Source organism: Bidens hawaiensis, unplaced genomic scaffold, assembly GCF_021521415.1.
Source record: "Bidens hawaiensis isolate Kalapana, Puna unplaced genomic scaffold, B.hawaiensis_p1.1 tig00001463_1, whole genome shotgun sequence".
NCBI classification, from domain to species: domain Eukaryota; kingdom Viridiplantae; phylum Streptophyta; class Magnoliopsida; order Asterales; family Asteraceae; genus Bidens; species Bidens hawaiensis.
This window is the reverse complement of record NW_027491083.1, coordinates 4,050,001-4,064,720: the sequence shown is the minus strand read 5'-3', so window position 1 is coordinate 4,064,720 and position 14,720 is coordinate 4,050,001. Positions and strand designations below refer to the sequence as shown.

At 37.9% G+C, this 14,720-nt stretch overlaps 1 protein-coding gene across 1 annotated transcript; it reads left to right on the top strand.

Annotated features, from left to right (window-relative positions):
• The first annotated feature begins 643 nt into the window (after nucleotides 1-643).
• LOC143579529 (uncharacterized) lies at nucleotides 644-2,180 on the top strand. The gene is made up of 5 exons (XM_077062810.1): nucleotides 644-715; nucleotides 800-1,133; nucleotides 1,244-1,431; nucleotides 1,532-1,956; nucleotides 2,114-2,180. The coding sequence occupies exons 1-5, from the start codon at nucleotides 644-646 to the stop codon at nucleotides 2,178-2,180; spliced, it is 1,086 nt and encodes a 361-aa protein (XP_076918925.1).
• Nucleotides 2,181-14,720: the final 12,540 nt, after the last annotated feature.

The following is a 14,720-nucleotide window of genomic DNA, read 5'->3' as shown; positions in this document are numbered from 1 at the left end:
ATTGGAGAATAATCTGCTCAGCATATCACAAATTTGTGATAAACAATTCTCTACACATTTCACTGACCGAGAGTGTTTGATTTTGAAACCGGGTTTCAAGATACCTGAAGAGTGGATCATTATGCGTGCTCCTCGAGAGAATGATCTTTATGTCATGAAGATGAGCACTGCATCAACTTCTTCGAGGTCTGCTCAATGTTTCATCTCAAGAGGATGGGACATTTAAGTATGAGGAAGATAGGATGTACAAGTGTGAGGAAGATGAACCATCTGGTTCACAAGAACTTGGTAGAAGGAGTGAATTTAAGAAATTTTCAATTAAGCGAAGAGTGTTTGGACTGTAAAAAGGGAAAGTAGACAAAGAAACATCATCCGAAGAAAATTGTCAACACCATTAACTTACCGTTCGAACGCCTCCATATGGATCTATTTGGTCCAGTGAATGTCAAAAGTATCACAGGAGAGCTTTATTGTCTTGTGGTTACTGATGATTACTCGAGATTTTCGTGGGTGATGTTTTTGGAATCAAAGGATGAGACATATGATTCCCTGATGATCTTATTCAAGAAGCTGGAGAATTTGTATAATCTACCGAATCCGACGAATAATAAGTGACAATGGGACGGAGTTCTAGAACAACAAGATGCTACAGTACTGTAATGACTGGGGGATTCTTCATGAATTCAGTGCACCGTACACTCCACAGCAAAATGGGGTTGCTGAACGAATGAATCAGACCTTAATTGAACGGCTCGAACTATGCTTTCAGATTCAAAATAACTAGTTAATTTTTGGTCAGAAGCAGTGGCGGCAGCTTGTTATACTCTCAACCGAGTGCTTCTCAGTCAAGAAATTCGGCAAGACGTGTTTTGAGCTACTTAATCGTCAAAAACCTAATTTAAAGTGGCTTGAACCGTATGGATCAACATGTACTGTTCTTGATCTTAATGGAAAATTTGGTCCCAAATCTGTCGAAGGTTTCTTTGTGGGGTATGCTAGTCCACTCAGACGTGTCTACATTCCTAGCCTCCACAAGATTGTCCAACTCCAAAATTTCATTTGTCAAAGATACACTCCTACCATTCAACGACCAGAGGATTCTAGGCTGTTTGATTATGAAAGCCTATGGGAGAGTTTCAAACTCCCTGAGGAAGTACTTTCTGAAGAGACACTGACGATGCTATATCAACAACAGTTATCAGAAGACAATGTACCAATGCTATATCAATCCGATGACATGCAGAGAATCTAGTTTTTGATGACGATGGTGAATCAGATGAGGAGATTATTGAATCTATTTCTCCATCCACTATTGCTACTGAAGTGTGTGAGAACAATCTTCAATCTGAAGTGTCAGTACCTACCGAGGTGATGCCGAGTACATTATCCTACCATCCCGAGGATAATATAATAGGAGATCTGAATGCTGGGGTGCAAACAAGACGTCAAATTGATCAGAAACCTTCAGTGTTTTTACTATAATGTTTTTCCTTTATAAAATCAATATTCAGTTAAATGTTTTATTTCTCAGGTTGAGCCGAAAACGTATAAAGAGACCCTAACAGAAGAAAGCTGGGTGAATGCCATGCAAGGGGAGCTTCTGCAGTTTGAGAAGCTCGGGGTCTGGAAATTGGTTGACTTACCTGAAGATAAAAAGCAGATTAACACCAAGTGGGTGTTCAACTGCAAAACGGATGAGAATGGGATTGTTGTAAGAAACAAGGCAAGACTTGTTGTGTTGGGATTTAATCAGAGGGAAGGTATCGACTATAATGAGGTTTATGCACCAGTTGAAAGGCTAGAAGCTATTTGGATTTTTCTATTGTTTGCTTCTTGGAAGGGTTTCAAAGTTTATAAGTTGGATGTGAAGTCAGCATTCCTTAACGGGAAGATTAGTGAAGAAGTCTATGTGGGACAACCACCGGGATTTGTCAATCCGATCCACAAAGACAAAGTGTATCTCCTTGATAAAGCCCTTTACGGTCTCCATCAAGCCCTGAGAGCTTGGTATGAGACGTTGTCCCAACATCTCTTGGACAACGGGTTTATTAGAGGAACCGTCGACTGTACACTTTTCACCAAATCTGTTGATGGACAACTACTGATCATGCAGATATACGTCGACGATATCATCTTTGGGTCGAAAAACGATGTTTTGTGCATGTAGTTTGAAGAAGTAATGGAGAAGAAGTTTGAAATGAGTGCAATGGGGGAGATGAAATTCTTTCTTGGACTTCAAGTAGAACAGATGTTAGATGGTATCTTCATCCATCAGACCAAGTATGTCAATGACGTATTGGCAAAGTTCAACATGTCTGATGCATCAGCAATCAGCACTCTTCTACCATTAAATCATGGTATCGGTCCTGATCCCAACGGGGAGAAGGTTGATCAAACGCTATACTAATCCATGATAGGCTCATTGATGTATCTTACTGCTTCTCGGCCAGACATCATGTATTCCACATGTTTGTGCGCCCGGTATCAATCGAATCCGAAGGTTTCACATCATTGTCAAGAGAATTCTACGCTATCTCAAGGGATGTCCGGGGCCCGTTCTCTGGTATCCAAAGGACGATGAGTTTGTGCTGAAGGCATACTCAGATTTGGATTATGGGAGCTATAAGCTGAATGCCAAATCTACAACGGCAGGGTGTCAGTTCTTCGGCAAGCGACTTGTCACCTGGCAATGCAAGAAACAAACCACGGTTTCGTTGTCTACCTGTGAAGCTTTAGTATGTAGCAGCCTCTAGTTGCTGTTCTCAGGTTCTTTAGATACAATAACAGATGCGGAACTACAGTTTGAATTTTCTTACTACCCCTATCTTCGTAGATAATAATGCAGCTATATCAATAACTAAGAATCCGATAAACCACTCTAAAATTAAACATATTGAGATACGGTATCACATTATTCGTGACCGTTACGAAAAGAAGTTGATTACCATAGAAAAAATTCACATCAATGAACAAAAAGCAGATCCTTTCACCAAAGCTTTTGATAAGTCACGATTTCAATACTTATTAAAACTTAATGGTTTAATAATGCGTTGTTGAAATGAGGGTTACCGAGATAGTCGATGGGTCGGATACCTTGTGATCCCAAATATCATAGTCAAATTTTCTTTTATACATAAACTTTTTCATATAATTTTTGATTTTAGGGGGAGAAATTTTTCGAAAGAACCATAAACATTGAAAAATTTGAAAAAACCAAAAACCTTGAAAATTTTGAAAAAGCCAAAAACATTTTAAAATTCAAAAATGTCAAAAACATTAAAAATGTTGCTCCTTAGAAAATGTGTTTTTGAAGCAAAAAGGGAAGATGACAGTATATTGATTATCTGGTCCCAAATCCAGTAAAAAGTAGGTATAAAAGGCTTTGTGCTTAACTATATTAGTGTATTGGTAGGTCTTTAAAACAAACAAGGAAAACTAAGTGATATAAACTTAGAATTGCCAAATTGATGGGTGTTAGTTTCTAACAAAAGTCTTGATAATGATGGCAGAAATGTAATAGCTTGTCATACTCAAGCCTTTTAATCCGAATGATTGTTTAAATTTGATAAAACATAGCTATCAGTAAGTGGTTAACGCTTCAATGATGTATGGTTTTATGGCCTTAAATCCAGTATTGATGAGATGCTTTAAGGTTCCTGGATCCATTGGGTTTTTATGCGGTTTATTATCTGGGTATTCATTTCGATGAATATTTAAACAAGCTTTAAAAAGCAAACCTGCAGACTAAGCTGCTTTATAAGTCATTAAACTTGATCGCACAAGTACTTATGTACTAAATCATTACTGACTTAATCGAAATCCGCTGTTAGACATACATTGTCCCCTTCCTCGCATCTTATTACCATTAAGAAACGAAGCACAAGGGACACAATGTATGCAAGCCGACAAATGAAATCGTGCATACTCATCCATGGGAAAGGATCTTAGGGTATTGCTTGATAACGGTGGTATGTCTTGTAGTGGGGATTATTTGCTGATATGCCGTAAATAAAAAGTATTTTTATCTTCTGATTCTAAGGTTTATGTTAAGTTGGGGTGACTAGGTAAAAATCAAATTACACCTGAATCAAGATTAAAACTGATAGTTCCTGATAGCTTGTGCCTAATTGAACCAATTAAATGTATCACAGAAATTCCTGAATCATTTGTTTAAAAGGTTTAGGTGGAAAACAATACCAATGACTGACTTAACACCAGTCATAATAAACGCTGAAAATAAAACTGTGATGGAAAGGCTATTTGGTCAATATGATTCCCTGCTCAAACTTACAAAAATATGTGATTTCTGTTTTGTTAAATTTCACTTGTTATTTGTTTCTATTAAAAAACCAAAAAAAATTTCTTTCTGGTTTAGTTTTTCGACTCTTGATGTGTGGCTGAACTATCTCTCTGTGGTTTTTTGTTGGACAATAAATTTTTCCAAGTTTTATCAAATTAAAAAGATCAATACATTTATCAGTTTTATTCAAGGTCATTAAGTTGGGACTTGGTAAAATAGTGATTTTTCAAAACTGAGCTTATTTAAGTTATTCTTACAATGTACAGGGACATTAATTTGTACCTGGAACATTACATTGGTGTGAATAGGACATGAAATTAGAGTTTTTTTGGACATACTTATGCAACGTATAAGTATTGAGACTTATACGCCGCATAAGTTATGCGCCGTATAAGTCTCATACTTATACGCCGCATAAGTTCAAGGGTATATATATGAGAGTTAAACGCCGCATATGTATATACTTATACGTCTGTCTGTCCAAATACTCTCTGCTTGATTCATTCTTTCTCACAATTCTTGTCGTTACTTTGATTGAGGATATTTGTATTGGTGATTTGCACATCAATCCAAATTATTAAGGTGAGATATTGAATCAGATCTGATAATGAACAGTAACTCAGGCCACGTATATGTCAAAAGTGACAAGAATAATTCTGTTTTGATGAAAATCATAAATGTTTAATCTTTGGATTGATATTACGAGTGTTGATATAACACTTAATTGGATTATAATGTATTGATTGTGTTAGATCTGAAATGATAAAACTTATACGTTCAGATCTACTGCGTTTTGATTAGTTAAACATTGATATGTCATAAAATTGATCTAGAATATAGACTATAAAGACTTAAATGATGCTTGCATGATGCTTGTTGAATCCTAATGTTGTACAGATTTGCAATTTTGAGTTTGGTTAAAACACAAACATATACGCCGTATATGTTTAGACATATACGGAGTATATGCGTTTACCAAAGTCAAACAATCAAACATATACGTTCAATCTGACTTATACGCTAGCATACATATACGCTAGTTCCAGACTTATATGTTGAATTATACTTATACGTGATTTAGACTTATACGTAGAAACAAACAGATACGTAGTTATTGACTTATACGCTGGATAGGACTTATACGTTGATTGATTTCAATGTTAACATGTATATTTGTTTGTGCAGATGATTAAGAAAGCTAAGAATACTAATCCAAAGCACAACATCTATGCTTACCTAAATGAAGAGGATCCTAAAGCAGCGAAGTTCAAAGTCATTATGCCATTTCTGAGAAGATCTAGAATCTACAAGGCTATTACATATTTAGCAGATCCTTATGAGAGCATAGTGTCTGCTTTCTAGAAAAATGCTAAGGTGTCTTGGAAGGATATTCACTCGAAAGTACAAGATAAGGATATTGTGGTGGATGAAGCCCTGATTAGAAAAGTTTTGGAGTTTAGGGATTCATCAACTGATCCTGTTGATCTTGAAGAAAAGATGGTGAAAGGGTGCATGCTAAGGATGGTTTACAGGGATTCATTGAACAAGGTAGCTTTGAGGAAGACTGCACTATCAAGGCCATTCAAGTACCTTGTGCATATTGTAATTCATTTCCTTGTACATAGGAAAGGAGGTTACGAGGAGATTCTAGATTACCATATGAGTACCATGGCTGCTTTGTGTCTGAATCTAAAGTACAATTTCTCCAGAATGATTCTAGACAACATGAAGATGAACTTCGGTATGATCAGTGGTTGAAGTATCCGAGGTTTTCCTAGATGCTTGTTGAGGAGGTATTTCCTGATGTCAAGAAGGAAGGGCCAAAGACCTTTCTAGATCGTGTCATGGGGAATAATTTGGCAAAATTAGCTTGGTATAAATTTGTGAAAGAAGCTGATATTCCGAAGTTTAGAGGATTGTTTGAACATCTCAAGAATCCAGATTATGTTGCACTGTCTGATAATAAATGGTGATTGATGATAGTGATTCTGATCGGGCTAAAGAAGAAAGTTTGATTTTGAATTTAAAGCCGGTGGGCAAGCGGTTTATTAAGATTGAATCTAATTCTGAAGAAGAGTCTGTCACTCCTAAGAAGAAAAAGAGAAAAGTCATAAAGAAAGAGGTTGTTACTCCAGTCACTCAAGAAGAAGTATATTCAGCAACATCGGAGAAAGATCCTGAAGAAACAGAATCAGATTCTGAAGGTCGTAGGATGAGACTAGCCAATCCAAGGGCTAAGTTTGAGAAAAAGGTTGAGAGTTCCAGGAAAGACAAGTCTACAGATAATCAAGATGAATCTTATGTTCCTGAGAAGGTCGTTGACAAACTGGTGAAGAAAAAGATAGTTCGTATTAAGATGAAGTCAAAGAGGGCGGCATCTCCAAAGTTGAAACTGATAGACGAGCTTGATATTGAAGAACCAGAAGTTGTTGTAACACTGATAAATCCTTAGTTTATGGTGGAAGAACCTATTTTTGACTTGGGCAGAGATGACAATATCTTAAAGACACCAGTTGTGGAACCGTCTCCACAAGTTCAAGTTCCACATGTTTCACCAAAAGCAGCTGAAAAGATTCCTGATTTCAGTTTACCGTCTCTTGATGCTATTTTGGAGATTTTCCTTCTTTTAGAGACCATGATTCATTAAAGGCTATCGTTACTGAGAAAGGAATTAAAATTGATAGCTTGGTGATTGAAAATGAAAGGTTGAGGAAAGAGAATGCTGAATAGAAGAGAATGATTGAAGATGGTGAGTTAAGACGGAAACAACAAGCTGACTTATAAATCTTCATATGAAATGTTTTGCTGTATTGGAGGCAAAATTGGGTATTGACTTAAGAGGAGAGATTGAAAGTCTAATGATATCGTTTTTACAAAGGTGTGTGTGGTGAAGCTCAAATTTTTTAAAACTGAGATGGAGAATGGGATGTAATAGATGTGATGGATCCTATGTGGTTGGTGAACTTCTCGGAGAAGGACATAGAGACGCTGCACAAGTGCAAGATTCAAGTATCACGTAATAAACACCATGCATCTGCTATGCAATACCAGAAAGTGATCAAGATCTGTTATAAGTATAAAATTCATTCTGGTGAAGTATGGAAAAGTAAGTGGTTCGAGATGGGTGATGAGGAAGAACAGAGAGAGAAGGAAAGAGATGAGAAGATTAAAGAAAAGATAAGGATTGCATCGTTGAAGAAATTCCAATACAAGGGTATTGGAATATCGAATTCCACAAATCAGAAGCCTTCAGATAAACGTTCATGGGAAGATATGAGGAGGGAGTACAGAGAAAGGGTTTTTTGGATGAAAGACTGAAGAATGAAGATCGTAGACCTAGCAACATACAAGGAGAAGTTTGTTAGAGTATAATGTCTATTTCTAGGGTCTTAAATGTATTAGATATGATTGTATATGGCTTAAAGTGTCAAATGTATAAAGTGTAGTCAACGCATAAGTCAAGTACCGCATAAGTTATGCGGCGTATAACTTATACACCGTATATCTTATACGGGCTTGATGGTTTACATGTTATTTCCTATAAATAGGGGACTTATGCGTTGACATGTAGACTTTTGGTGGATGTTAGAGTGAGAGAGTAGAGAGAGAAAGTTGTTGTAAAGTCATATCTTATAATCCTTCAAGTTATCAATGAATATATGCTTAATGTTTACTTGTTTGTATTCATTCTCAATGGATTCCACACATTGAGTTATAGGCTGTAACATCTAGATATCCTAAATGTCATCTACATCAACATTCCAAGTATTTCACAGCTGGTCATTATGGTGAAGTGAGGATTCAAGCTTATACTTTAACTCATCACATTGACCATATACCGGTTCATCAGCAGAAGAATCACTACTTACTTTATTATCACTCACAAATACTTTATCTGAAGAGTTAGAACTAACCTCTTCAATTATCGCCATGCAACCAAAGTTCTCGGGTTTATCAATGCTTGACTCATCGGACACAATTTCCATTTCTGATTCCTCGCTCTCATAACTTAACTTTTTTTTTTTTGGGTAAAGGGATTCACCCGGTTAAATGCATTCCACACAACCAAAAAAGTACAAGTAATATGACAGAGTGCCATATTAGTTCTCATGTATGACATGCCATACAAGAGTAAACAAAACCAAAACCACCAAACACTGGTAACACAGCTAAAGCTTACACAAGAACCAAGGAAAAAACAAAACAAAAAACAAATCAACCATTATCATCAATTTGGTGGGAAACTCCCCGCGGAAAGTGCCAATCCTCGAGAACCCGGTTAACCCGTTCAGAATTCTTGAACTGTAGAGTCATAAGCTTTAGGCGAGTACCCCTAATGATTTCGTCAATCTTAGGAGTCTTCAAAGAGTTCCTGAAAAGCCGGTTATTTCGCTCCTTCCAAATAACGTAAATCGAAGCCCCAAATAACAGCCGATTAACAACATTATCAATAGAGTTGGACATTCCAAATTGAGACACATATTGAAGAGTATTCGCCCAACCATTCCTGCACCCCTGAAACTTCCCTTTCATTTTTACAATACTCCAAACCTCAGAAGAGAACTTACACTCAAAGAAGAGGTGATTACGAGAATCCGGCTCTCCATTACAAAGAAGGCAGCAATACAAGTTATGATTTGGATACCCACCAATTTTCCACCCCATAATACGATTCTGCGTGCTCAACCTATCATGAAGCACAGTCCACAACATAAAGGAGTGTTTTGGAACACATTGAGAGAACCAAACAACATGCACCCAAGACACCTTATCAGCCGGTCTCCGAAGAAGATGCCATATTCCTGAAGCCGAGAAATTCATAGAAGTCCCATTCTCATCCATTACCACGATCCTGTCCCGCTTATCCGGACAAATACTGACCTCTTTTAAGTTCGAAAGAATTGGGTATCTCAGAATCCAATCAGGCGGCCAACCCCAGTTATTATGATAAACAACATCATTGACACAGGTCTCTAAAGACAAGCCAGCCCGATGTATAGCTCTCGGGTTAATATAATCACTTAAAGGACAAAGATCATCCCATTTATCATACCAAACTGATGTAGATCTCCCATTACCAATTTCATGCCATATAAACTGCCTAATATGAGGACGAAACTGAAGAATTTTCCTCCACCCCCAAGTACACGAGTTAGGAATCTGCAAGCTCCAAAAATTTCGCCCCTTCATTTTATACTCATGAATCCATTTAACCCACAACGAATTACGAACATTGATTAAACTCCAAATATGATAAACCAGAAGAGAGTTATTGACATCCCGGATACGCCGGATACCCAAACCACCTTCACATTTCGGCTGACACACAATATTCCAAGAGACTTTATGCTTTCCCTTATTGTGACCATAGTCCCAAAGGAAATTTTTAATCCGTTTCTCAAGATCAGCAATAAGTCTAGAAGGGAGAGAAAACACAGCAGACCAATAAATATATAAGGACGACAGGACAGACTTGACCAGCTGAAGTTTACCCGCAAAAGATAAAGTTTTATTCTTCCAATCTCCAATCCGACTATCCATACAATCCAGCAACCTCTTACAATCACGGTAATTTAACCTCGTAGAAATAAGAGGAACTCCCAAGTATTTAACCGGGAGTCTTCCTTCAACGAAGGGCATAATATTCAAAATACCACTTTTAACGCGGTCCGGGACATTACAGAAAAACGCGGTAGTTTTCGGAACACTCGGAGTAAGCCCGGACATATCTTTGAAATCATTCAGAGCCTCCATAATAGTTTTAGCGGAATTCACATCACCTCGAGCAAACAGGAACAAATCATCCGCAAAGCAAATATTGATAATATTTAATCTTTCACAATGACGATGAAAACGGAACGATCGTTCAATACGAACCTTTCGATGCAGAATTAACGTGAGAGCTTGCATAACCAGGGTGAAAATATAAGGGGACATCGGATCACCCTGTCTCAGACCTCTTTTACCACTAAAGAACCCGTGTAAGTTCCCATTAACGGAAATCGAAAAGGAAGAAGTGGTTATGCACTCCATTATCCAATGAATCAACCTATCATGGAAACCATACCCAAAAAGAATATCACGAATGAAGTCCCAACTGACCGTATCGTAAGCTTTCTGGATATCAACTTTAAAAGCACATCTAGGCGGACCATTATTAGTGTGATAATTATGCATTAATTCTTGGGTCAAAAGGATGTTATCAGAAATCCTACGCCCGGGGACAAACGCAGACTGATTGATATCAATTAACGACTCCAAACCCTTCATCATACGAACCGAGATAATCTTGGTAATGCATTTATATAAAGTGTTGCAGCACGAGATGGGACGAAAATCATTAGGAGTCAAAATGGTGGTCACTTTGGGAATAAGGGCAATAATAGTGTGGTTTACCTGTTTAAGGAGACTTCCTTTTCTGAAAAATTCATGAACCGCCAAACAAACATCTTTCCCAACAATATCCCAAGAACTTTTGAAGAAAGCCGAGGAAAACCATCAGGCCCCGGCGCTTTGGAATTCCCAATAGAGAAACAAGCATCCTTGATTTCCAAATCGGATATAGGTCTAACCATAAGCTCCGCCTGAGAGGCCGAGAGCTTAGTAGTAAAAATCTGATTATCCGGTTTTCTCAATGGTTGCATATCATAACCAAAAATGTTCATAAAATGATTAACAAACACCGAAGGAACATCCGATCCCTCAAATAATTGGCCCTGAACATCACTTATTGTATCAATACGACCTCTATGGTTTCGCATTTTCAAAGAATTGTGAAAGTACGCAGTGTTAGAGTCACCAAGCTTTAACCAATCGACTTTAGCCTTCTGTTTAAGGAATTCTTCCTCATCTTTAGCCGCCTCATGATAAGCCTTAAGATAACTACTCTGCTCCCGAGTCAACTCCAAATTAGTAGGGTCAATGTCAAGACGGGTTTGACAAGCATCCAGAAGGGTTCTTAGATCATTTAATTTCTTGTGGAGATTGCCTTGCCAGTGCAGCAAAGAACGGATTGGATGTTTTAAGTTTTGGAGTTTCTTTACCACGCGAAACATGTGGTAACCATTCACCTCAATTTTCCAGCCGTTAGCAATAATATCATTATAACCCGGTTTTCCAATCAAGAAATTAGGGAATTTAAACGGTTTAGGCTTACCTTTAATTAGAGAGGGGAATTTCAATAAACATGGAGAGTGGTCTGAAATCCTGTACGGAAGGAACACTGCCGATGAATCATTAAAAATCTCCATGAATTTAGAGTTTCCCATCACCCTATCAAGCTTTTTGAAAAGACCCATAACCGTTTTCGGTTTATTGCTCCAAGTGTATTGTAGCCCGACCCCATTAATATCCTCAACTTCAATGTTCTTAACACAATCACGAAAATCAAGCATCCCAGTGGAAATTTTGGAAGAACCATGTAAGCTGTCTTCCAAATTAAGAGCACAATTAAAATCTCCTAGTAAAGCCCAAGGTTTACCACGAGTGAATTGTTTATGAACAGCAAGATTATGCCATAACTCCCTTCTTTTCAAATAACAATTCTCAGCATACACGAAAGAACCATACATCACCTTGATATCCAGCTTAAACTTTAACTGAACGTGAAGAACCTGGTTCGAATAATCAATAACCATAAGATCAACCAAATCCGTATTCCACCCCACAATAATCCGAGTACCTTTATCACAAACACTACCATTGCTGGTCCAATCCCAATTTTTACAAATCTTCTTACAAACATCATAAACCGCGTTTAATTGTACGTGAGACTCAAGAATAGCACACACCTGAATATTATTATCTTGGATCACCTTACGAACCTCTTTTTGTTTAAGAGGGCGGTTCAACCCTCTTATATTCCATGTGGCGATAGTACCCATTAAACAACCAATTCACCGGGTGTGCTTGCACCCTCAGAACCAATATCCGCTTTCATAGCGTTAGCCACATCCGTAAACAGCTCCTCCACATCATCCTCATCTTCATCATTTTCCGGTTCGTCCGCCAAATTACCAAACCGGTTACTGGTTTGGACAGCATGCTTTTCCATTAACTCGACCCCCACAGCCTTAGGAATTGTAGGTTTACCCACAGGATAATTATTGTCATGTCTTTGAGCGGGTGGTTTATTTATAGGTTGTGTCACAGGAGGTTTAACCACCGGTCGATAGACAAGATTATGTTTCTTGACTTGCGTATTAACTTTTTTCTTTCCCTTCACCCTCTGGAAACCATCATCATTATTGACTTTCATTGGTTCTTCATTTAACATTTTCTCCTGAACTTGTTTCGGGCATTGAGTGAATGGCCAAACACTTCACATAAGGAATATCTGGGGGGCTCCCAATCATATTCAATCTTAATCTCTGATATCTTGTTTGTCTCCCCCAACGTATCTGGAATAGCAACAACCAGCTTCCTCTTAATGTCCTGGTTTGCATGAAGTTCAACTTGAACTCTAGCAAAACTACTTCTTCCCCACGATTCCTTACACATATTGGCAGTGTAAGAATCCATACTTATCGGATCCCCAATTCTTGAAGCGAGCATACTTAGACCCTCCTCAGTAAATGCACCCAGAGGAATATTCTGTAGTCTGGCCCAAACCGGAACAGATCGTATATCCTCCTTTTCCAAATCTGACTCCAAAGTCCAAATATTAAGAATAATGGGGACATTCCTAATCATCCAAGGACCATCTTCAATCAGCTTCATCATCCCAGCTTCCGTATGGAACTTGAAAAAGAAAAACCCTTTCGCATTCATCATAAGTCTAGTAAGCCCATATTTGTTCCAGTTTTTCTTAGCAAAATACTCAACAACCGGAAAAGGAAGTCTGTTCCCCAAAAAATAACCAAACAGAGTATTATTAAACCTATCGTTAACTTTCTTGACAGATTCAACCGGGATAACCACATCAACTCCTTCCATTGTTGACTCCACATTTAATTTTCTTAATGTTACCTTAGTTGCCTTGTTTTCGAGCTGTACAACACTCATATACGAAGGCTTTGAATTTTCCATATGTTTTTCCTTTCCTTCATTCCTTAGACTATTTAAAGAATCTGATCCATACACCTTGTTATCATCCGAAACAAAGGCTGAAAAACCTCCATCTTGCTGAATATTTAATGAATCAGATTCAATACCCTTGTTAACATTTGAAGCCATGGCTGAACAACCACCATCTTTGATAACATCATTTAGAGGAACATTGAATGTTGTGTTTGTAGCAAACGAAACAAACGAACTCGTAGCATTAGGGTTACCCGATGAACCAGTTTTCAGAACCCCCTTGCGAGGAAGCACCCCATCAATGTTCGTGACCCGATTGGCTGAAAACCCTTGCTTGACACGATCAACAAAACCATTACCACCCTTCTGCTCCATGCAAAACCCTATACCCAAGATTCCAATCTACAAATAGCACCCAAGATCAAGAACCAAAATTCCAAACTAACCAAGATCACGTATCAAGATTATGGCTGTATGAAAACCGTAATCAAGATCACGTATCAAGAATGGTTGTTTGAAACCCTAATACTCGAGAAACAGCAAGAACACGGCAACAAGCAATCAGAACCAAGGACAAAGATCACGATTCAATCAGCAAAACAAAACCCACAAACCCTAATCGGTCTCTCTCTCAACGAACGGAAGAAAGAAAAACCAAAATAGGTCTCACTCACTACAATCGGCTGAAAGAACCCTAATCAGCAAGAACACGGCAGCAAGCAATCGGATCCAAGGAAAAAGATCTCGATTCAAACAGCAAACAAACCCACAAACCCTAATCGGTCCCTCTCTCAACAATCGGAAGAAAGAAAAACCTAACTCAGTCTCTCTCACTACAATCGGCTGAAAGAACCCTAACCTTGATTAACCACAAGATCCTTAATTAGTTAATAAGATTGTATCGATCAAACTAAACTATAACAATAGCCGTGATCAATAACAATCCTACTAAGCAATCAGAACCAAGGATTAGATCAAGATTTAAGCAACAAAAACCAAGAAAAAACCAAAACCCTAAGCGGCCGATCGAAGTAACACGAGCTGATCTAGCTAGAATGCTAAACATAACTGAAGAGGAGTTTGAGTTTGATTTTGAAAAGGATCTAGGTTTGGTTGGAAAGAATATTCTTGTTAATGAGCACATTGAAAAAGAAGAATTGGAGAAAGAACCAGTGAAGTATGCGAATGTTGCTGATCGTGTATTTCCAGAATTTGACGAAGAGTTTGATGAGGAAATTGACATGATAAGTCAGGAATTTGATGATCAAGGGAATCCTGTACCTTCTGACAAACCAAAATAACTGAAGAAGCTGAGGTGAACAGTCAAGAACAAGAATATTGGTTTGAAAGGAGTAAGATTGAACCAAAACGTATATACTTGAATCCGGTCAGGAAGGAAAAA

Coding starts and splice junctions, on each gene's coding strand:
- LOC143579529 (XM_077062810.1), top strand. CDS start 644: ATGCTACAGTACTGTAATGACTGGGGGATTCTTCATGAATTCAGTGCA. Junction 716..799: donor ACACTCCACAGCAAAATGGG/GTTGCTGAACGA, acceptor ATTTTTGGTCAG/AAGCAGTGGCGGCAGCTTGT. Junction 1,432..1,531: donor TAGGAGATCTGAATGCTGGG/GTGCAAACAAGA, acceptor TTTATTTCTCAG/GTTGAGCCGAAAACGTATAA.